The 20,692-nt window shown below is 37.7% G+C and overlaps 8 protein-coding genes and 3 non-coding genes across 11 annotated transcripts; 7 read left to right on the top strand and 4 right to left on the bottom strand.

The window, feature by feature from the left end:
* Nucleotides 1-83: 83 nt before the first annotated feature.
* Nucleotides 84-2,013, bottom strand: LOC18027089 (aminoacylase-1). The gene is made up of 5 exons (XM_006410638.2): nucleotides 1,425-2,013; nucleotides 1,053-1,315; nucleotides 806-943; nucleotides 494-727; nucleotides 84-363 (listed from the first exon to the last, which is right to left on the bottom strand). The coding sequence occupies exons 1-5, from the start codon at nucleotides 2,011-2,013 to the stop codon at nucleotides 277-279; spliced, it is 1,311 nt and encodes a 436-aa protein (XP_006410701.2). The 3' UTR covers nucleotides 84-276.
* Nucleotides 2,014-2,546: 533 nt separating this feature from the next.
* Nucleotides 2,547-4,428, top strand: LOC18027087 (zinc finger CCCH domain-containing protein 12). Its single transcript, XM_006410637.2, has 2 exons — nucleotides 2,547-3,402; nucleotides 3,976-4,428. The coding sequence occupies exons 1-2, from the start codon at nucleotides 2,736-2,738 to the stop codon at nucleotides 4,218-4,220; spliced, it is 912 nt and encodes a 303-aa protein (XP_006410700.1). The 5' UTR covers nucleotides 2,547-2,735; the 3' UTR covers nucleotides 4,221-4,428.
* A 236-nt stretch (nucleotides 4,429-4,664) lies between these two features.
* LOC18027088 (RING-H2 finger protein ATL28) lies at nucleotides 4,665-5,680 on the top strand. The gene has a single exon (XM_024147965.1). It carries the CDS (start codon nucleotides 4,808-4,810, stop codon nucleotides 5,666-5,668), a length of 861 nt encoding a protein of 286 aa, XP_024003733.1. The 5' UTR covers nucleotides 4,665-4,807; the 3' UTR covers nucleotides 5,669-5,680.
* A 41-nt stretch (nucleotides 5,681-5,721) lies between these two features.
* Nucleotides 5,722-7,190, bottom strand: LOC18027086 (28 kDa ribonucleoprotein, chloroplastic). Its single transcript, XM_006410636.2, has 4 exons — nucleotides 6,813-7,190; nucleotides 6,632-6,730; nucleotides 6,085-6,387; nucleotides 5,722-6,006 (listed from the first exon to the last, which is right to left on the bottom strand). Exons 1-4 carry the CDS (start codon nucleotides 7,167-7,169, stop codon nucleotides 5,845-5,847), a joined length of 921 nt encoding a protein of 306 aa, XP_006410699.1. The 5' UTR covers nucleotides 7,170-7,190; the 3' UTR covers nucleotides 5,722-5,844.
* Nucleotides 7,191-7,840: 650 nt separating this feature from the next.
* On the top strand, nucleotides 7,841-10,516 carry LOC18027085 (ribose-phosphate pyrophosphokinase 1, chloroplastic). The gene is made up of 7 exons (XM_006410634.2): nucleotides 7,841-8,179; nucleotides 8,642-9,064; nucleotides 9,181-9,324; nucleotides 9,427-9,594; nucleotides 9,690-9,759; nucleotides 9,937-10,018; nucleotides 10,110-10,516. Exons 1-7 carry the CDS (start codon nucleotides 8,033-8,035, stop codon nucleotides 10,288-10,290), a joined length of 1,215 nt encoding a protein of 404 aa, XP_006410697.1. The 5' UTR covers nucleotides 7,841-8,032; the 3' UTR covers nucleotides 10,291-10,516.
* A 407-nt stretch (nucleotides 10,517-10,923) lies between these two features.
* On the top strand, nucleotides 10,924-11,011 carry LOC112081765. The gene has a single exon (XR_002896686.1). It is a non-coding gene; the product is annotated as a small nucleolar RNA snoR14 (small nucleolar RNA).
* Nucleotides 11,012-11,080: 69 nt separating this feature from the next.
* Nucleotides 11,081-11,173, top strand: LOC112081761. Its single transcript, XR_002896682.1, has one exon. It is a non-coding gene; the product is annotated as a small nucleolar RNA Z101 (small nucleolar RNA).
* A 95-nt stretch (nucleotides 11,174-11,268) lies between these two features.
* LOC112081762 lies at nucleotides 11,269-11,354 on the top strand. Its single transcript, XR_002896683.1, has one exon. It is a non-coding gene; the product is annotated as a small nucleolar RNA Z101 (small nucleolar RNA).
* A 229-nt stretch (nucleotides 11,355-11,583) lies between these two features.
* Nucleotides 11,584-12,959, bottom strand: LOC18027084 (peroxidase 20). Its single transcript, XM_006410633.2, has 3 exons — nucleotides 12,712-12,959; nucleotides 12,396-12,587; nucleotides 11,584-12,313 (listed from the first exon to the last, which is right to left on the bottom strand). Exons 1-3 carry the CDS (start codon nucleotides 12,934-12,936, stop codon nucleotides 11,720-11,722), a joined length of 1,011 nt encoding a protein of 336 aa, XP_006410696.1. The 5' UTR covers nucleotides 12,937-12,959; the 3' UTR covers nucleotides 11,584-11,719.
* A 1,744-nt stretch (nucleotides 12,960-14,703) lies between these two features.
* LOC18027083 (glycine cleavage system H protein 3, mitochondrial) lies at nucleotides 14,704-15,823 on the bottom strand. Its single transcript, XM_006410632.2, has 4 exons — nucleotides 15,604-15,823; nucleotides 15,419-15,507; nucleotides 15,019-15,189; nucleotides 14,704-14,915 (listed from the first exon to the last, which is right to left on the bottom strand). Exons 1-4 carry the CDS (start codon nucleotides 15,713-15,715, stop codon nucleotides 14,787-14,789), a joined length of 501 nt encoding a protein of 166 aa, XP_006410695.1. The 5' UTR covers nucleotides 15,716-15,823; the 3' UTR covers nucleotides 14,704-14,786.
* Nucleotides 15,824-18,281: 2,458 nt separating this feature from the next.
* Nucleotides 18,282-20,257, top strand: LOC18027082. Its single transcript, XM_006410631.2, has 7 exons — nucleotides 18,282-18,542; nucleotides 18,628-18,760; nucleotides 18,849-18,928; nucleotides 19,021-19,099; nucleotides 19,192-19,301; nucleotides 19,477-19,541; nucleotides 19,860-20,257. Exons 1-7 carry the CDS (start codon nucleotides 18,426-18,428, stop codon nucleotides 19,951-19,953), a joined length of 678 nt encoding a protein of 225 aa, XP_006410694.1. The 5' UTR covers nucleotides 18,282-18,425; the 3' UTR covers nucleotides 19,954-20,257.
* The last annotated feature ends 435 nt before the right edge of the window (nucleotides 20,258-20,692 follow it).

Below are 20,692 nucleotides of genomic sequence, written 5' to 3'. Positions count from 1 at the left end.
TTAGTAGTGCTTTGATCGACAATGGGTGAGAGATGTGATAATTTAGAACCTGATCATTGGACTGGGACATTTATATGGGGAAGTTAAACATAAACCGTAAATGTAAAATAAAACCAGTTTGATTAAAACCACAACTTAACCAACTCATTAAAATGAAATTGATAAAGATAGATAAGGAGAATTCCTGTAACATCTGATAACAAATTTGATTACAAGAAGTTCACGTGATAACACAAGGCTGAAGAAGACCCTTATAACTCAGCTCTTGAAACACTCTCATTCAGGTGAAGCATATGATGTGTAAGCTTGGATGATCGAAACATACATATCAATGCCCTTTAAGTACTCAGATTGACTCAGATACTGCAAAAAAACGAGATGGAAGAATGGCATAAGAGAGATTGCTCTTGGGAGGTGGTGGTGAATCCACCAAATAATAGGCAAACTGAAGCGGAGATTCATTGTTTCAATCAAAATTACTGAAGGCAAATACCTCATTATGATCATGAAGCAAACTCGGGGTGTTTGATATAGGAGAGAACCCAATTGCAGGCAAGCCTGCTTTCCGGAAATACTTAGCATCTGTTGATGCAGGGAAGATCTCAGGCTCACTAGTCTGCCCTCCAGCTGCATTTACAGCATTTTCTAAGAGTCCCGTCCATGGATTTGAATCATCTTTTGCTGCAAGTAACTGCTTCCCTGAAGGATTCTGGTCGAACCGCCACAGCTGACATACCGAGAGAACTCTTCATCAAATACAACTTTCTTTAAGTTACTGGTCACACCACATTACTAAGAAAGTTACCTCGAAGGACATGTTCCGGGCACTTGGTGCCCATTCCTCAACCACGCGTCTTTCAAGTGCTTCTAAATCAGCAGTGGGTGGGATACGAATGTCGAAACCAGCTTCTGCCTCAGATGGTTGCAGATTCATCACAAAACCCTTAATCCAAAACAAAGGCCCCAAATTTATCAGGTTCAATCACAAAGCTCAGTTTTTTGTCATCTAAGTGTGAAGAAGAAGAAAAAAATGGGAAGAAGAAGAATAACACATCTGGAGTAGGAGTGCCAGCTTTGAGGAAAACCATGTTGACAGAGATTACTCCACCTTCAGGCTTCAAACCAGCTTTGAGCTGATCAAACTGAGAAGCTCTGAATCTCATTATACTCTCAATGCTTTTACTTAGATTCTCCGCTGCTGAGTCATCGTAGAGCTTTGATCCATGTCCAGGTTGTCCTACAGCTTTGATCTTAAGCGACCATGGAATCCTCTCTCCATTGAACACTCTGTATCTCTCCGCTGGAGTTGGCAAACCTGATTCATTTCATCACCATTAAAGATACATTTTTTATGTTCTCTTCTTCTCAAAGAAACATTTTTTATGTTCTCTTTTCATGAACAAAAGCGTACCAAGTGTGTTTACCTTCGTCGAGCACGATAGCAATATTCAAGCTCTTGAATATCTCCGATTCAACGAACTTCCCAGCCCCATCAGCGCCGCCGATCTCTTCATCGGGAACGAACGAGACGTAGACGGATCTACGTGGCACAAATCCAGAGGCTATGAGCTTACGAATAGCTTCTATGTACTGCATCCCAACGCTCTTCATGTCCTGAGTTCCCCTCGCGTAAATTTTGCCGTCTTCGTCGATTTCTGCTCCGAGCGGAGGATGATCCCACTTGTCTGCCTCAAAGGGGACGACATCGATGTGAGAGTTTAAGAGAATCGCAGGTAACGAAGGATCTGATCCAATCCATTTCAGGAGAACAATCGGCTTTCCCTCGACGAATTCGATCGATTGAGATTCGAGAGAGATGGATTGAGCCTGGGATTTGATGAAATCTGCGGCTGCGCGGTAATCGGGATTCGGATGTACGGTGTTGATTCGGAGGTAAGTCTGGAACCTGGAAACGATCGCGTTATCCTCCTCTGTTTTAGCTAAAGTCGTCGGAGAGAGTGCCATTGTTGATGACGAGCTAGCAAGAGTCAAAGTGGAGAAGAAAGCCGCCATTTAATAAGCAAGTTTGAAACTCGTGCTCCACGTGACCATCCACGTGCGCATCTCCACCCAAACCGGATCCGGTCCTGTTATTTTAATTCATGATTTGGAAATCATCGCTTAATTCTATGGTTAAATGTGTATTAATTAAAACTTCATTAATAGATGTGATTGAATTAACGGAAAAAAAAACGAAAGAAAGCAGATACTAGTTAACTAGATTTTTTATCTTGCTAAGTGACAAGGGTGAAACATGCATTTAAAATATTTGGTCAATTATAAGAGAACTTCCTTTTCATTCCTCCAAAATTAACACTTTAATTAAACGAATTTAACTTTAAATTAGACAGTAATGTTTCTTATCAGGTTACACAACCAAGCCAAATGACCAATATCTTACCAATTTCAGAACATTCTTTGTTTTATTTTTCTGAGACCACTAATTCCATTTAGATAATCACCTTCTGATCCTTATATAAATGCTACTATAAGATTTTGATTGGCTTACTTGTTTCTATTTTCTACTTCCCTCTTCATCTACAAAGAGTCTCTCTATCTTCGGTTTTTAATTTCCAACATTTCTTGCTCTCCCTCTTCTTTGAAACTCAAATGTGTTTCTAGATCATCCATCTCGTGGGTTCACGAAATTCCTCGGCTTTTCCTCTGATTTTTATACTCGAGAATCGAATATTTGAGCTCCTTAGCTACTAATTTAGGGTTTCTTGGTCGACGTGATGACTCATCGGCGGAATTCCGGCAGCGATGCAGTTCACGTGATACCCACCAACGACCCTCCGCCGGAGAATCGGTTTCCTTTTCCCGGAGACAGTTCCGTCTGGGCCAATGAGGATGATTACAGCCGTGTCTTAACGGTGAACACCGATGATACAGAGTCGCCGAGCAAGAAAACTCGCGGAGTTCCGCCTTCTTCTTCCTCCTCCTTCTCCGACATCGGGAAATCGTTCTTCAAGACGAAGCTCTGCTTCAAATTCCGCGCCGGAACTTGTCCGTACGCCGCGAACAGCTGCCATTTTGCTCACAGCGCAGAGGAGCTCCGTCGTCCGCCGCCGGATCGGCAGGAGACGACGGCTGAGACCCGAGATGAGTTTAAGATCCCGGCGGAGAGTGGAAGGTTGTATAAAGGAAGACATTGCAAGAAGTTTTACAGCGGAGAGGGATGTCCGTACGGAGAAAGCTGTACGTTTCTACACGACGAGGCTTTAAAAAATAGAGAAAGCTTTGTGATTAGTTTAGGCCCTCATGGTTCTGGTGCTGGGGATGGAGATAATGTTGCTCAGATTGTGAGACCTCCAAATTGGAAGACAAGGGTTTGCAATAAGTGGGAGATCACTGGGCATTGTCCATTTGGTGCTAACTGCCATTTTGCTCATGGAGCTGCAGGTAAAAGTTACGGCCTTTTCTCGTTTATTAATGAACCCCGATGTGCTTTAAAATGCTGAATAGAAATGAGTTTTAATCAGTGTTGCTTGATGAACTTTGAGATTAGAGTGTCACTGGAGTGTTACTTAATGGATGCTGTATTGCTGGACTGGGAGATAATGTTTGATCACTAGAACTAGCTTTGTTAGCTTGCCTCTGTCGAATTCTATATGTAATGGCATACACAGCATCCATTAACTAATCCCCCTGAAGAAAAGTTTGATCTTTTTTGAGTATTTTCAATGAGTATTTGAACATTTTTTAGTGTGTTCTTGAGTATTTTCAATGGACAATGGATGCCATTTGGTCAGTTTTTAAACTTGATCCCCCTGAAGAAAATGTGATCGATGGATCTTGGTGAATAGATTGGTTAAAGAAGGTTTAAGGACTGTGAGTGGATCGAGTGAGACGGTTAAAATGTTTCTATCAGTTTCTCATTGGAACAAGTTCTTGATCTTCTTGTTATCCATGGAATGCAGAAAGTTTCAACAGTCGGTAGCTAAAAATTTAAGTCTTTATGATGCTGTTTTGCAGAGTTGCATAGATTTGGTGGGGGACTCGTCGAAGAAGAAGGTAAGATCGGAACATCTGCCACTCCATGCACAAAGCAGACAGGACAAGCTGACACACTAACTAGCCTTGTTTCTCCTGGAGTCCCGCCCCAACGGTCATCTAGTGCCGTTACTCAGAAACCTAACGGGGTCAGAACTCAACGGAAATGGAAAGGACCGGATAAAATCAGTCGGGTTTATGGTGATTGGATCGACGATATTGAATAAAGTCGTTGCCTTTCAACAGATTGATGACAAAGCTATAGCTTTTTGGAGATGTAACTGTATGTTGTTGTAGATTGTGACTCCACAAAGAAAAATAACTCATCTTTTTTGTCGTTGTATCATCTGATTCTCCTCCTATGCCAATCATACATCTGATCTTGTACCAGACCAAACTGAACTAAAACATTTTCGAACTTGTAAACCGGTGATACCTGCCTTTTTTTCATATATGAAAAATTTTAAATTATTATCGTACTGTGTTTTTTTTTTTTTTCAGATTCCATACGTCAGAATTTTTTATTACATTTTTCGTATTTTGATTTGTTTCGTGCGACTTGTTAAGAGTTTAAGAGAGTATTTTTTTTTTAATTGTCACAAAAGACTCGCTCAAAAATGCTAAGTAAAGCCACTGATGTGACTATGGCATAGCCACTACCTTTCCCCACACTTCTCTCTACTAACATAGAACAATAGTTCCCTTCTTTTTCCGCAAGCAATTCTCAGAACAAACATTTCTTCTTTGCCAAGAAATTTGTGAAACTAGTTGGAATCTAGAGTGTTTCTGATCCAGCCGTATCATCAATCTTCAAATGGCGTCAACAACAACAATACCAGACACTGATGTTTTCCCTAGCGTTTCCATGCCCGTCACTGTAGTTTTAACCGGCGTACTTCTCTTTGTAATTGTCGCCGGATTCTTGTCTCTATTCTTCTGGCGATGTCTTCTGAATCGGTTGTTTTCAGCTTGGACCCTTCAGCGAACACCTTACAGTGACCTGATTCATGTGGCCACTCCGCCTGAAAACACCGGCCTCGACCCATTTATCATCAGATCCTTCCCTGTGTTCATCTATTCATCTGCCACAATGAAAAATCACGCGACAGAATGCGCTATCTGCTTGTCAGAGTTTTCAGATGAAGACACCATTAGGCTCATCACGGTTTGTCGTCATGGATTTCATTCAAGTTGCATTGATCTTTGGTTTGAGTTACACAAGACTTGCCCTGTTTGCCGTTGTGAGCTAGACCCAGGACTGGTCGGATCTGGAAGCCATAGATCTTTGCACAACACTGTCACAATTACTATTCAGGACTTAAACCATGACGAAGAAAATCCTCCTAGCATTAGTTCAAGCAAAAGGCTTATGGAAGCCCCGGCTTGGCGATTCTCGAGGTCACATTCTACAGGACATTTTATGGTTAAGACGAAGGATGTCAATTTGAAGATAAAAGGAAGACATTACCAACCAGGAAGCTGTGTCCCGTTCGAGGAATACCCTCCTACCGCTAGTTCAAGCAAAAGACTTATGGAAGCCTCGGCTTGGCGATTCTCAAGGTCACATTCTACCGGACATTTCATGGTTAAGACGGTGGATGTCAATGTGAAGATGAAAGGAAGACATTACCAAACAGGAAGCTGTGTCTCGTTCGATGAACTTTACTCGGTGTGAAGAAGCTGCAGAATACGGGAGAGGGCTTGGTGATTCATCATACAGTAGCAAGATTGAAGTCTAGTTTACCAATAAATTCCATTTTTTTGTGTGTTCTTTCAGCAGTAGATATACAAAACTGTAATAAAGATCTGTAGTCAGATCTCCCTGACGAATGAACTGAGAAACAATAAAAGTCACTCCACGGATTTTTCTTCAGAAGTATTGTTGTCTTCTATTGTGTTACCATCTACGGGTTTTTCTTCAGAAGTATTGTTGTCTCCTATCGTGTTACCATCTTCAGATTCACCGGCGCTTCTCAAGCTAAACTTAAGACTGATAGGTCTGCCCATTAGCTCCTATAGATGAACGACATAGTAATTAACTCTCTACAAGTTTAAGAGAAAGAAACAAACTTTCATATGCAAACTCTATACCTTCCCATTGAGTTTAGCGATTGCAGCCTCGGCTTCTTCTCTTGTAGGAAATGAGACAAAGCCATAGCCGGAAGCTCTTCCTTGAGGGTCTGCGAAAACAACCCGAGCTGAAACGAGGTTGAAATCTGCAGCAGTGAAAAACTCACGGAGATGGGTTGATCTTGCTTTCCAAGCGAGATTGGATACATAGAGTTTGTGACGGGTTTCTCCAGGGGAAGCATAAGGAAGAGCGTTAGGAGGTTTCGGGGTAGGCTTCTTGAACCTTTTTGCAAAGTTTACCCTTATGATCCTCCCTGAGACTTGCTGAAAACAGAGAGCATAGAAGCTTGTTTAGTATAGAGGATGGAGAAAAATAGCTAACAATTCAACACAATGGCAGTTAATCTGTTATGAAACTTCTCATTTCTTTAGTGTTTCCAGATTATCCGACTAAAATGACCAATCCACACTCAATCAGAGAAGAATCTTAAAGGATTTTGGATAAAGAACACACAACGGAAGAACATTGATAGAACAGTACAAAAAGGGGGACATGGTTTGAGCTTACAAAAGTATCCAACTTATCAATAGCAGCTTGAGCATCTTCTCCAGAAGCCATTGTTACAAAAGCAAACCCTCGATTCTTGCCATCTTTTTGCTTTATGATCTGAGAATTATTCAAAGTTTAGGTTACCCACCTCGCAATAACAAAAAAAATATCGATGAATCCAGAAATAATAGAAAAAGACCTCGACATTGTACACCATCCCGCATTGTCCAAAGAGTTCGGAGATGTCATTTACGCTCATAGACCAAGGGAGATTGAATACAAAAAGCTTCCTTTTCTGATTAGACTTCTGGGTTTCCTCAGTCTTCTCGTCCGGCGAAGTTTCTTCCTCTGTGACGGAACAGAGCACGGAGACGAGCCGCCGCGAGTTAAATCCGGCGGATCCGAGAGGGACATTGAGAGAGAAGACGGAAGAGAAATTACTGGGAATTCTAAGACTTAATGCGGCAGGTTTAGACTGTCTAGAAAAGAGATAAGGTTTTGAGGAAGAAGAAGAAGAGAAGGAGAGGATGGAGAGAGCAGCTTCGAGAAGCGCCATTGTTAGCTTCTAATTTTTTTTGCACAAGAGGATGGATTAGACCAAAACAATAAGATCATTTTTCTGGTCCGGTTTGGTTTTTTGAAAAACCCAATTGTGAACCGGAGCTACCAACCTCGGATCGGAAGAGTTTATGGGCACGAGGAATTAACCGCTAATTATTTATGCTTGTTGTACCAAGAAATTTCGTGACCAAAAAGAGAAAAAAAATCGAACCAAGAAATTCCAATTCCACTTTGTAGTCAATAAACAAAAGTGAGATCATTGTTCTTCTATTATATTTTTGTTGCCACCATTTTTGTTTTTGTTTTTACGATTATTATTTTCTTAAGTCAATACTCTGATTCGGCTAAAAGTGGATTGAATGTTAATATATTGCAGATACACATAGTAAATTCAAAAATTCTATGTTAATACAAAATCTATGTGACATAAGTAGATTTGGTCAATAGGAGCAAGGTTTTTAAATTGATTTGAATTGTATTGAAAGTTATTCCAAGAAAGTTCAGCCAGACGTCCATAATCCATTAATCGGACGACCACAATTTACTATTTACGCGATGCCTGTAAAACGACGTCGTTTATGAACGACTTCCACACACCAACCAAACCATTTCTTATTTGTTTTTATCAGAGATGAAAAAAAAATTGAAAAATCCAAATTCGAGAAAGAGTCTCACACAAACTCGGAGAGGAAGAAGAAGAAGAGAACCATAAAGCGTTTTTCTTAACTTCTTCCTTTCATTCTACTCTCATCAATCCTTAAACCCTAAACCTTAGTTTCCCGAATCTGTTCTGCGAGAGTTTAATACTCTGCTTCAGCCAGAGGTGGTTTAAAGTGAGGTATTGCTGACATATATTCAATGGTGTCGCTGGCTTTGTCGTTTCCTCCCGCCGCTAAGACGCCATCGTACTTAGCCTCGTCGTCTTCGACTTTCTTTTCCTCTTGCTCGTCTCTCTCTTTCACGACCTCTCAGTATCGCTCCCGGAACTCTGTCATCGCTTGTGTTGTAAGCAGTTCTCGTGTTAACATATGAATTGCTGTGCATTTTCCTTCTCATAGAATTGGAGTGTTGTTTATTCTGCTTTTTGATCCTTCTTCTTTAGTCTTCCTAGATTGAGTGGACCTTTGTTATTACCCATCTGGTCTAGTTTGAATCACTGAGGTTTTGATAGGTGCATCAGCTACAAGGGTTGTCTCTTTCCTCAGCATTTTGTTTGCTTCTGCGAATGTTGCTATATAATAAGGCCGTTTCTTCTGCCAATGGCATGTAGATAAGTGGATGGATTCGTTTGATGAATTTAGTTTACTATCAAGGAACATAAATTACTTTATGAACTCCTGGCTTGTGTGTTCTTGGTGGGGAGAAAAAAAAAAGAGATTTTTGGGGTGGTAGTGAAAGGTTTGTGTGATTTGAATAAACCACAATTCCAAAAAAAAATTTCTTTCTTTTTGTTGTTGTTATTGCTAGAAATGCGATCTGCACGAGTCATTGAATGTGGGGAATGGGAATCCCAGTATCCCAATTATTAACGAGAGGACACTTCCAAATTTCTTGGAATCTGCTCGGATGGAGAAATCGGTCAACAGAACCAATACCAGGCTGAAGTTGTTCTCTGGCACTGCAAATCCAGCACTTGCTCAGGAAATTGCTTGGTATATGGGCTTGGATCTTGGCAAGATTAACATCAAGAGATTCGCTGATGGAGAGATCTACGTTCAGCTACAAGAGAGCGTTAGGGGATGCGACGTCTATTTGGTGCAGCCTACTTGTACTCCAACAAATGAGAATCTCATGGAGCTTTTGATTATGATAGATGCTTGCCGGAGAGCATCAGCCAAGAAAGTAACAGCCGTGATTCCGTATTTTGGATATGCAAGAGCTGACAGGAAGGTCAATACATTACCTGCTTTGACCAGATATGGAGGGTTCTTGATATCTTGAAGCTCTATTCTGTAATCTTTGCTTATAAAAAAATCATCTTGTGTATCTTTTTTTTCTGCTTGCAGACACAAGGGCGTGAATCCATTGCTGCAAAATTGGTTGCTAACCTTATAACCGAAGCTGGTGCAGATCGAGTTCTTGCTTGTGATCTTCATTCAGGACAGTCAATGGGTTATTTTGACATTCCAGTCGACCATGTGTACTGCCAGGTACACCTCTAAAGCTACGTTCTTGATAGCTACGGTCTCTCCTCATTACGCACTGTTTGTGTATGAACCTATTAACACGTTACGCGTTCAATTTTTTTTCAGCCTGTGATACTTGATTATCTTGCTAGCAAGTCGATTTCCTCAGCGGATTTGGTAGTGGTTTCTCCTGATGTTGGTGGAGTAGCCAGAGCACGCGCTTTTGCAAAGAAATTATCAGATGCACCACTTGCCATTGTCGATAAAAGGCGCCATGGACACAATGTTGCTGAGGTAGTTCACCTCCTTCTCTTTCAAAGTCAGCGTTTGCTCAACAACAACACATGTTGCTTCCCCTCAAGTTCACATGTTATATACTTTCCTTTCAGGTCATGAACCTAATTGGTGATGTAAGAGGGAAGGTGGCAGTAATGGTTGATGATATGATTGATACCGCTGGTTAGTACAAAACAGCATGGAGGTTGCTTAATCTTACTCTTTCCAAGAAACATGTTACCGACAAATCAAGCTTCCAATTTTTCCTATTCCCATCAAGATCATATAAAACCCGTTCTCCTTTTTCATTTCTGAATCCTCTTTGAACTATTCTTCTTCTGTTTTTTTTTTTTAACTCAGGAACCATTGTGAAAGGAGCAGCTTTGTTACACCAGGAGGGTGCTCGTGAGGTCTATGCATGCTGCACGCACGCTGTTTTCAGGTAAAACAATACCCGATATGTTGTTCAAGAACAGTCTCAAAGTCATTATTTTCTGAAGCTTTTCTATTGTTTTGTAATGAATCAATGGAAGCCCGCCTGCGATAGAGCGATTATCAGGGGGTTTGCTTCAAGAAGTGATAGTGACAAACACATTACCAGTAGCTGAGAAGAATTACTTCCCGCAGTTGACAATTTTATCGGTGGCTAATCTTCTTGGTGAGACGATTTGGCGTGTCCATGATGATAGCTCCGTCAGTAGCATTTTCCTTTGACCTCAATCTCCGTCTCATTGCGTCTCATTTGAAACGTTTTCTTGATGTTCTTAGTCGGTTTAGAACCGGGTTTTATAATCCTGGTTTATGTTCTAACCTTGGGTCACCATATTTTCTTGCTCTTGTCTTCTGATAGCTTAGGTTTTTCTTATTTGGTCCACAACTCATTATGGATTTTACCAATTGATCTTGAGCCAATTTTGATTATGGTATACACAAGTTTCTAAGTCTGATATATCATCTCACTACCACTAGATCCATCACCTCAAAAGGGAGTCAATACAACGTTCCCTGCTTCACAAGCAAAAATCTGTTGTATGAAGCCCATACAAAACTAAATAAATCTGTGCATTTGTCCAGTCCAAAAAAGCCCAAGAAAATAATAAGAATAAAATTAGGGCTTCTTCTTTTAATACCGTCTCAACTAGTATATATATACATATACATAAACGCATTGGTCATAATTGAAAGAAACGCCGGTTGTGTTCCGTGTCGTAAACTTCTTTAACAGAGCAAATATCATCTTTTTCGATTGTGTTTTAGCTCTGTTATTGATTCGCAGCTCTGGTCTTTTTATTCTTTCTCAAAATTTTGCTATTGGTTTTCAATTCTAAAATTTTAGGAGAATTTGAGTCGAGGTGACGATAGAAATTTCACAAGTCTGTCAATCCACTGATACATTCTGTGATGTTATCGTGATATCTCGACAGGTTCTGATCGACTCTGAAACAAAATAAAAATCCCTTTTAATTTTGGTTTTTCGTTTATTTTAAAAAGTTCTTTCTATTGAATCTGTGAATATGATGAATCTCATATAACAAATGGGTAATTTGCGACTGACTTTATATTGATGTTTATTCACCTTGGAGAACTGATTCCAGATTCAAAGTTTTTTAATTTATGATTTTAAACAGGATTCGTGTTTTTTATTGTTGATTTTAACTTTTAAGATGCTGTTTTGTTAAAGTTTTTTAATCTATTGGGCAGATGATGAAATTATATTTCATGGGTAATTTGCGTCTGAATCATCTTGATGCTAACTTTATGATAAACTGATGCCCAGAAGAAATCCTTAAACTGAATTTTTGTGTCTTAAAGATAAGTTTATCAGAATTTTATTGTCTTAAAAAGATAATTTTAGCAGAACTTAAATGGACAAATTATGAAGTTCTCTTAATTTAGGCTATTTATAAACTTAATTACAGAATTGCGTTTATTTACAAGTTACCAAACTTTGGAAATTTGGCTTAGTTTAAGATCTTGTACTGATCCGGAACAAATAATTATCCCTCACTTCAATAAAAAAATCTGACAGAACATTTCATACTTGAGCGAAATTGCAATAACACAAGTTGTGTTGTGGCAGAAAAATCCTCTGAACATGTGCTTGACTATCCCAAATCAAGTTTAATGTTTTCACTCTTTAGATTCAGACATTGACGAATCTACAATTTTCTCTAATTTCACCTTCAATACCTGTAAGCACATTAATATTACCCATTTTCAACATTGATTCCACAAAATCTTGGAAGAAGAGATCTTGATCCACCGCATACTCCCAAACCTTCTTGAAGATCTCTCCTTCATGATCTTCACTGACCAAAACGTTATCAGAAATCAACAGCCCTCTTCCCTTTAAAAGATTAATGTAATAATGGTTATCAAAGTAAGCTGGTGTCTGTAAATCCAACGGTGACAGTTCGTTATTGCGGCTAGAGTCTTTGCACTGTGACCGTAGGATTCGTCGGAATGTGCTGTGTCTCTTGAACTCGTCGACGTAGAACGTTTGTTCCATGTTTGGTTGAGCAATGCGTTGCTTGAAGCTCAAGCATCTCGCTTTACCTATTGTATGAGCGCCCGAAAGAGCGATGAGATCTTGAATGTCGAGGCCTTGTTGCTTGAAGTTTACGATGAGACTGTCGAGGGAAGAGTTTGGTGCCGGAATGTATTGGTTTGCGCCGGAGAAGCTTGCCTTCAATGAGTCTCTTCTCCCTAGCAAAACTTCCCACCATGGTCCACCTCTCTGATATACCATTTTTAGAAATTAAAAAATTGACCACTTTAGGTATCTCTTAAAGCAGAAACATTCCTAAAGGGGAAATTACCAAGAAGACAGAGTCACGAGCGGCTATGGTGATGATATCGGAACAAGAGACTGTTAAAGGACAAGCTTCTTCAAGGAGATACTTTATGTAATCGATTACTTCAAACCCACGCAGTGAGTTAACGTTTGGAGTTGCTTGTTTCTCACTTAACATATCTCCATGTGTATCCAAGAGCACAGACGCATCACAACCCTAACACCAAAACACCAAACACGGTAAAACAATCTAGCTAGGCTAAAATTAGAGTCTGTAAAACAACTTGAAAATGTTATGGTCATAGAGAGAAAGAGTGTAAGATTAAGGGACGATTTCTTACCAAGACGAAGCAGTCGTGGAACTGAAGACGAAGAAGAGAAGCCGCCATACGAGGATCTCTAAGAATAGCAACCTCCACATTATGCTTCACGATTTCTTCAGCTAATGGGCAACTCTCTTTGTAGAATCTCTTTACTAATTGTCCTCCAAAGTCTCCCAAAGCCGAGGTCGTGATCATAGAAACCACAATTAAAGAGACCCATAGCTTCTTTAGCTTGATCTTCATTGGAAAGTTATGTCTTGTTTCTGTTCATTCATGTATGTGTGTGTGTGTGCATATATGTATGTGCTTTGTGTGTCAATTTTCTTTTGTATGTTACCATATGTCGTTATTTGTGTTTTCATGCCCAATTTTTATCAGATTGGATTATTACAGTTTAGTCAAAGGTAGATACAACCAATAGAGACCTAACTTGCCTTGTGGGCTATGATTTTTAAAAAAGGAGCAATTGGTCAAAAATTGTCTGTTTCACTAATACAATAACCTGAGGAAAAATATCAACAAATGGAGAACGCATTACAGCCGTAGACGAAGCCAACCTTCTTAATACCATATCTTTACTAATAAATCACATTCTTCGAAATATAATGAACCTTTTATCAACTATTGTGCTAAGGGAATTTCCATAATTCCTATATACTTTTATTAATAGACCGAACCTATCTTTTTTTCTTTGTGAAATGGTCAACCTTTTTCAATGAAGTAAATGTGGTGTCGCTAGAACTAAATTATCGGCCATAGCCAAATTCTCGGTTAATACAACATAGAATTATCTATAGATAGCAATTAAGATGGAGAAATATGTAGTCCATTGAATTTGTTTTTCTTTTTCCCTCCTATCTTTAACTATTTTAGAAGCATGGTTTACGGAATATTTTTCTTTCTTTTTTTAAAAAAAAAATTTGAAATCTATATATTTAGATGATTGGATACAATATTAAGTATTCCATCGAAAATTAAAGGGGAAGAAATTCAGAACAAAATATAGAAAGCAAAAATGGTTAACGGTGTAATTGTAGTTGGTTTCATCACATTTTTGATGACTTCCTTGTTGATTTCGCCAGGTAATGCATATTTCATAAGAGTCTCACAAAGGTCTCTCTGTATCGTTTAATTTATATTTTATTTTATTTTCTCAAATGAACTCAGATCCTTAAGAATTCTAGACAAAATTCACTTGGTAATTATAAACACCAAACACACACAAACTATTAACTTTTGTTTTTTTTTTTCAATTTGGAATTTTCTTTGCAAAGTTGTTTTCTTTAAAAAGAAAAAGTATCTCAATTTTTAAAATTTTGGTTTTTCTTTTTGTTTTCACTAGCAAAATTTACTGTAAGAAAACATTGAAAACCATATGATTTGTGTATATTTTAAGAAATGTTTCTCTCGAAGGAAAAAACCTAGATTATGCATTTTAATGAAAAGATATTACATAGTATTTCTTACTAATCAGTTATTAACTTCATTATAAATGACAGGGGAAACTCAGATAATTATCCCTGGACTTTGGCCTACGCCGGAGGATTGTCAAAAAAGTAATCGTCTGCGTGTAATTAGCAAAATGGACCCTCATAAAACTTGTGCTAAACGGGATGGTATTGCATTATGTACACGTGGATGCAAGGAGCAAAAATTTACTAGTGGAGAATGCGAGGCACAAAAAAAGCCAGGACACAAAGTCTGTTACTGTAGTATACCTCGAGCTGGGTGCCCGTAATACCTCGGTATCTAGAATATGCTGAAGCAGAGACGTCTTCTTCTATATAGACTTCAATAAAGTAAATTATGGTGACTGTTATAACGTCTTCTTCTATATGTTAAACAAAGAAGAGCTATAGACTCTCATGTATAAGAATATGTTTGTGATTGAAAAATCAATGAAACATTACATACATTCATCGGTGTGTTTGTTAGATCTCTCCATCATCTTCTTGAATTCTTATGTTGTGATGCTGGTCACAGTGTATGCGAATAGAGGAAATAAGCATGAGAATTGGTAGATTTGGACTGGTTTATTCACATTTTATGAACTTTTCAAGGCATTTTGGTAACATAGAGACAGAGAAACCCTCCTAGTGAGCGGCGTCTTCCTCCACGCAGAACTTGGTGTATTCCTTTGGACCCATCAAAGATTCCAACTCTGCTGGGCTGCTTGGCCTCACTTTGATCATCCAACCATCTTCATAAGGGCTTGAGTTGATCTACACAACATACCAGTTGGCAAATCAACTTGCTTTATATGTTGTAACCACCTGAGAGGTAAACTTACTACTCTATGATCCCTTAAGACTTTTAAAACCATACCAAGCCTGGTGATTCTGTGAGCTTCTTGTTAACCTCAATGACTTCACCAGAGATCGGTGATAAGATCTCACTTGTCGCCTTCACACTCTCCACTGCTCCAAAGCTTTTCTCTTTGCTCACTGAACCATTTTCCTCTGGCAGTTCCACAAACACCACTTCACCTAAATGGCCCTGCAACATCAGTCTCATCATGTCTCCTCTTATTCAGCCATTCATCATCTTACGAATCTATCATCTTTATAACATTGTCCAAAGTGTTAAACTCTTTTCAAGTTCTAAATGTATCAGTAACAGATATACTTTGATCTTAGCCGGGTTTATGGTTTAACACCAGAAGTTAGCATCGTTCTCATTTGGAACCGAAAATATCACAAGAAACACAAGGTAGTGCCTCTGTTACCTGAGCATGGTCAGTAATGCCAATGGTGGCAACAGAGCCTTCATGTTTAACCCACTCGTGTGAATTTGCATACTTCAATCCCTCCAACACTAAAGCAAAACAAAAAAATTTAAAAAGAAAGACACCAATCAACAATTTCAGACAAAAGCTATGTAACACAAAATTACAAACACTATTACAATAACCTGAGGATAAGCATCTACAGATAGAGAAAGCAGGAGAGAGATGGGACTTGGATACAGAAGAAGAAAGCTTGAGAATGTTTGCTGTAGAAGAAGCCCACATTCTCAGTGCCATATTTTCTTCTTTCTCACTTCTTTCTTGCTCTGTGGTTTGTCTTCCTCAGTAAAGAGGAGATTATCTGTCTTCTTTTTTTTACTGTGTTCTATTCTACCTATTATATGTAAGGCAGAAATTGTAGGCCTCATCCTATGTCTATGGTGTGAATGAAAAGTGTGACCCAGACCTTCTCTACTACTAAGATGTTCTTGCAATTACTTTTTTCCTTTTTTTTTAAGTTTGGGACTCTTCAAGAAAATTATTTGTCCTTATTAGTGTCTAGTTCCTATATACTCAAATAAAATTTGATAGAGCATACCTATCTTTTTTCCTTTTGTGAAATCGTCTAGCTTTCAGTGAAGTAAATGTGGTGTTCGTTAGAACGAAATGTAGTTTTTATTATGCACACTTTCTAGTATCATTTAAGCTTTTAATAATGCTGTCAAGTATTTACGCGATTAACCTAAATGGAAATTTTGGTATATAAATTTAAGAAAAGTAGAATTTAATAAACATTCATTTTAAAAATGAGTTATAACATCTAAATTTCACAAAGTTTGAAAACTAATTTTGAATTATCAATGTATATCAGTACTTTATATTTGCTAATTCAAAATCTATACAATTTATCGGTCATAGCCCACATTCTCGGTTAATACAACAATTACATGATTGGATACAATATTAAGTATTCCATCACAATCAAAGGGGTTAAGAACAAGAAATAGAAAGCAAAAAATGGTCAAAGGTGTAATTGTAGTTGGTTTCATCACCTTTTTGATGATCTTCTTGTTGATTTCGCCAGGTAATGTATATTTAATAAGAATCTCACAAACGCCTCTTTTATTGTTTAATTTTAATTTTTATTATCCTCAAATGAACCCCATAACCTTAGAAATTCTGAGCAAATTTCATCTGAACAAACTATTAACCTTTTTTCTTTTCATTTGGAATTTTTTCTATGCAAAATTATTTTCTTAAACAAAAAAAAAAAATCTCAACTGTTAAACCTTTGGTTTTTTTGTTTCATTTTTCATTTTTTGTTTTCAGTAGTAAACACAAAAATTAACATAAGAAAGGAAATGGAAAACCAAATGATTTGAGTATATATATATATATATATAACATGTGTATATTTTAAGAAGTGTTTATCTATATAAATAAAACTACCTAAATTATGTTATAAAAAGATTTTATATATTTCTTACTAATTGGAAAATAAATGATAGGAGAAACTCAACTACAGGCTAAGCAAGGGCGGTGCGTTAACAGTACTCGGATAAGCGGAATGGATCCTTTTAGAACTTGTAATAAACCGAGTGGTCTTGCAAGATGTCAGCGTTCATGCAACGAGCAACGATTTCGTACTGGAAAATGTGCACCAACTGTGAAGCCAGGAGACAAAGTTTGTTTCTGTATTAGAGTTCCCGAAGGGTGCCTCGGTAACTAGAATATGGCGAAGCATCATGCGACGGAGAAACGTAACAAAATTGCTTTGATTATTTATCTCGAAACCAATTACATGATTTCAAAGTTTTTGTTCTCCATTAATGGTCATATCCCAGATGACAACAATTAAGCGCCCCAACATAGAAACTAATTGTGTCTTTTAAATGTTTTTCACACTTTTCTTTTTTCTTTTCTTTCTTCCAATAAACGAAAATTTTGTAATAAAATTAGATGAAATTAAATGGACAATACTTATGATTTTTTTAATTAAATCAAGTACAAAATTATGAAATCATCATGAGTCCTTATGTCGACTCAAAAAAATATTAAAGATAAAGTCTAGAAATCACAAGATAAAATAGTAATTGGAGCAGAACAATACTCTGCTATATATTTTGGTTCTAATCCTAGGATTCGGTCCATAATCTTTTGTAATATACAAAAAATGTCATAAAATTGTCTAGACTTTAATAAAGTGAATTTGGTGACTGTTAGACGAACTGTATTTTTTTGTTATGCACATTATTATTCTATCATTTTAGAGTTTTCTTGTTTAATCATCAAGTAATTACGTGATTACTCTTTATCATAACCCTTGTCGAAAATATGGTCATGGAGGCCGATGATTATACACTCGAAGGCAGAGAGCCGATGGGAGAATGTCTAAATTAAAGGAAAAATCAGGAAAAAACAAATTCTAAAAGATATGAGTCAATCACTCATTGTCAATTGATTTTGATTTAAAATCCATAAAAGAAGTACTCTTAAGAAAATTTATGGCTAATTCTTATATACTTAGATGGAATTGAATAGACCATACCTTATACTTATCTTTTTCCTTTGTGAAATCTTCTAGCTTTCAATGAAGTAATATATGGTGTTGGTTAGAACGAAATATGGTGTTCGTTAAAGCGAAATATAGCCGTCGAGTATGCGATCGTTTCAACCAAATAAAACGACAAAGTGTGCACACTCTTGATACATGGGTATTCAAAATATCAAACAAATATTTTATGACAGATGTTTTAAAGAAAGACCTATGATCTATCCAATGCCCAATGCCATGAAAGTTTTGGTAAACTATCTGAAATCTTTCAGAGCAAAAGTATAATTAATAAAGAATGTTGGGGCGGATATGGAATATTGAAAACTCAAATCGACTCTCCGTCATCGGAGGAGCTAGTGAGAAAACAAACTCCGTTTTCAATCCCCAATTCGACTCCCTAATCCTCAATCTCCCGTTGATTGTCTGAGAAAGATTGGTAGAAAGTGGGATATAATGAACTCAATCGAAGAAACGAGCCCTGACTCGACCAACGATGGCACCGTCGAGATCACACACAAAACCATCGGCCCATCTCGGCCATCTCGAATTCGAGTGGCGTCTCATATCAAAGTATGAACCTTTTCTTCTTCTTCTTCTTTATCTCGCTATGTATGTTGTGTGTAAAGAACCGGATTGATCATTTGGCTGATTTTAGGTCCGTGATTTGAGGAATGCGATTGCGGAAAAGGGTCGATTTCCCGTCGCAAATTTGAGGATGATTCTGCGTGGAAAGACACTGCAAGACGAGGAAGATGGAGATGATCTGTACGTTACGCTCAAGAACGAAGGTACAGCTTCTGTTGAAAGGTTTAGAGAGTAAGAGTTATTTGTGTTTCTTGAATGTGTATTTGATTATGCATTTGGTTTCTTGTGTAGATTCCTTGATCGTTGCGGTCGTACCAAAGCGACCAGCTGGAGTTGAGACCTATGATGATGATGATGATGACGATGAATTGGTAAATTATGGACATTTGATATGGTGGTTAACTCTTAAAGAATGGGTTTTTTTAGTTTCTATAATCTCTTTTGGTTCTTTTTGGCACTGCAGAAGTTTCAGCTCCCGCCGTCAGCAAATCGGTGGAAGAGGAAGCTCTACTACTTTCTGCGTAATAAGTTGAAGCTTCCCGGTGAGTTCTTTAATCTTTCAAACGCATCATTCGCAACTTCCCAAGAATGTTTGAAACAATAGCTCATTGATCTGTGTTGTGTGATGGTCTAGATATCATACTTATGGGACTTTTCTCTCTAAGTCCAAAGATGTGGGTTATTATCACCTTGTGGTTTTTCCTGGCGCCTCTTGCCCATCGCTGGGACCTTGGGCCTATATTTGTAAGTCCACTTTATATTGAATGCCTGGATTCCTGAGAAGGTCTCATGTTTTTGCAATGCCATTTTATATGCATTCAAAAGACGTCTTGTGTACAGAAATATTATATCTAACTGATCACTTGGCTCAATTTTTCTAACTAGTCGCTTTGCTTTTGTTTCCTTTGATGGGTTTCAGATACTAGGGACTGGATTCTCAATCATTTTGCTTAATCTTGGTAAACGACAACCCGGTGATGTCAGGTATGATTTTCATTTCTAAAGCTTTAGCCTTTCGTTGATCTTACTGAGACATGACAATTCATTCCATTTAGGGCTGTGATATTATATGACTCTCTCTGATTGATGTTTGCTGCTATCCAGATGCCAAATTAAACTCATCTAAATCGTAAACATCCTTGTTAACTTGGAGATGTGGGAAAAAAAAATAATCTTAAGATTCTGGAAGCATAAGATTCTGCAAGTAGTCTTATTTGTTGAGTCTTAAAGCTATGAAAAATCCTCTCTTTTGACTATAGGAACTGAATAAGTTTGGTGTTTTTTTCATGCTTTCTTTCGCAGCGCATATTCCATATTCAACGAGGATTTTAGAGAGCTTCCGGGTACATATAATGCAGAACGAATAGACCGGGACATACGAGCAGGCCAGATATGATCCAAATTTGCATCGAAACCATTACATGTTAAGATTCACATCAACGGTTCGAACAAAACTTGTACCCAATATGGAACCAGAAGAAAAGATTAGTGCTTTTGTCTCGCCAGATTGAGACACGACACAAAGCATTACAGTACTTGAGACCAAAATTCCTATTAATGTAAATGAGATCTAATCTTTTTAATTCCATGATCAATGGTCAGTGGTTGTACTAGAAAGTCTAGAATATTGATATTACTTTTTCTTATAAAAAATGTAAGATACGTGTTTTGAAATATGTACTAGAATGTTGATATTATTATTATTATTATGTGTGTGAAAATGAGTGCTAAGTCAACTTAGGTCCCATCAAACTTGATGAGCCTTAGGTGTGAATAAAATTCAGTAACCAAATCTGCTTTTCTAGTGGTTCAGTGGGTAGCTGACGCTTTTTGCCTTTGACAATTTCCCTGCCATTTAAATTCAAGAAAAACAAATTAACTCAAAAGTCTAACAAATATGGAATTAGGATTAGATGCAGGATTAACATAAAAGTCATTCCTTTAAGGTAATATGGACATTTATCAAAGTAAACGCGTTTCTGATTTAAATTCAAATAACGTTTGCTTTTACAGACTTAATGAAGAATAGTTTTACCTAAACACAAGGTTTTTCGTGGTAAAATTGCAGATTTGCATTGTCCTGAATAATAAACACTTGTATTTATAATAAAGGGTTTTCTTGGCTGTGACTTGTG

The sequence above is a fragment of the Eutrema salsugineum genome, unplaced genomic scaffold (assembly GCF_000478725.1).
Source record: "Eutrema salsugineum unplaced genomic scaffold, Eutsalg1_0 scaffold_10, whole genome shotgun sequence".
NCBI classification, from domain to species: Eukaryota; Viridiplantae; Streptophyta; class Magnoliopsida; order Brassicales; family Brassicaceae; genus Eutrema; species Eutrema salsugineum.
This window is presented reverse-complemented; position numbering and strand designations above follow the sequence as displayed.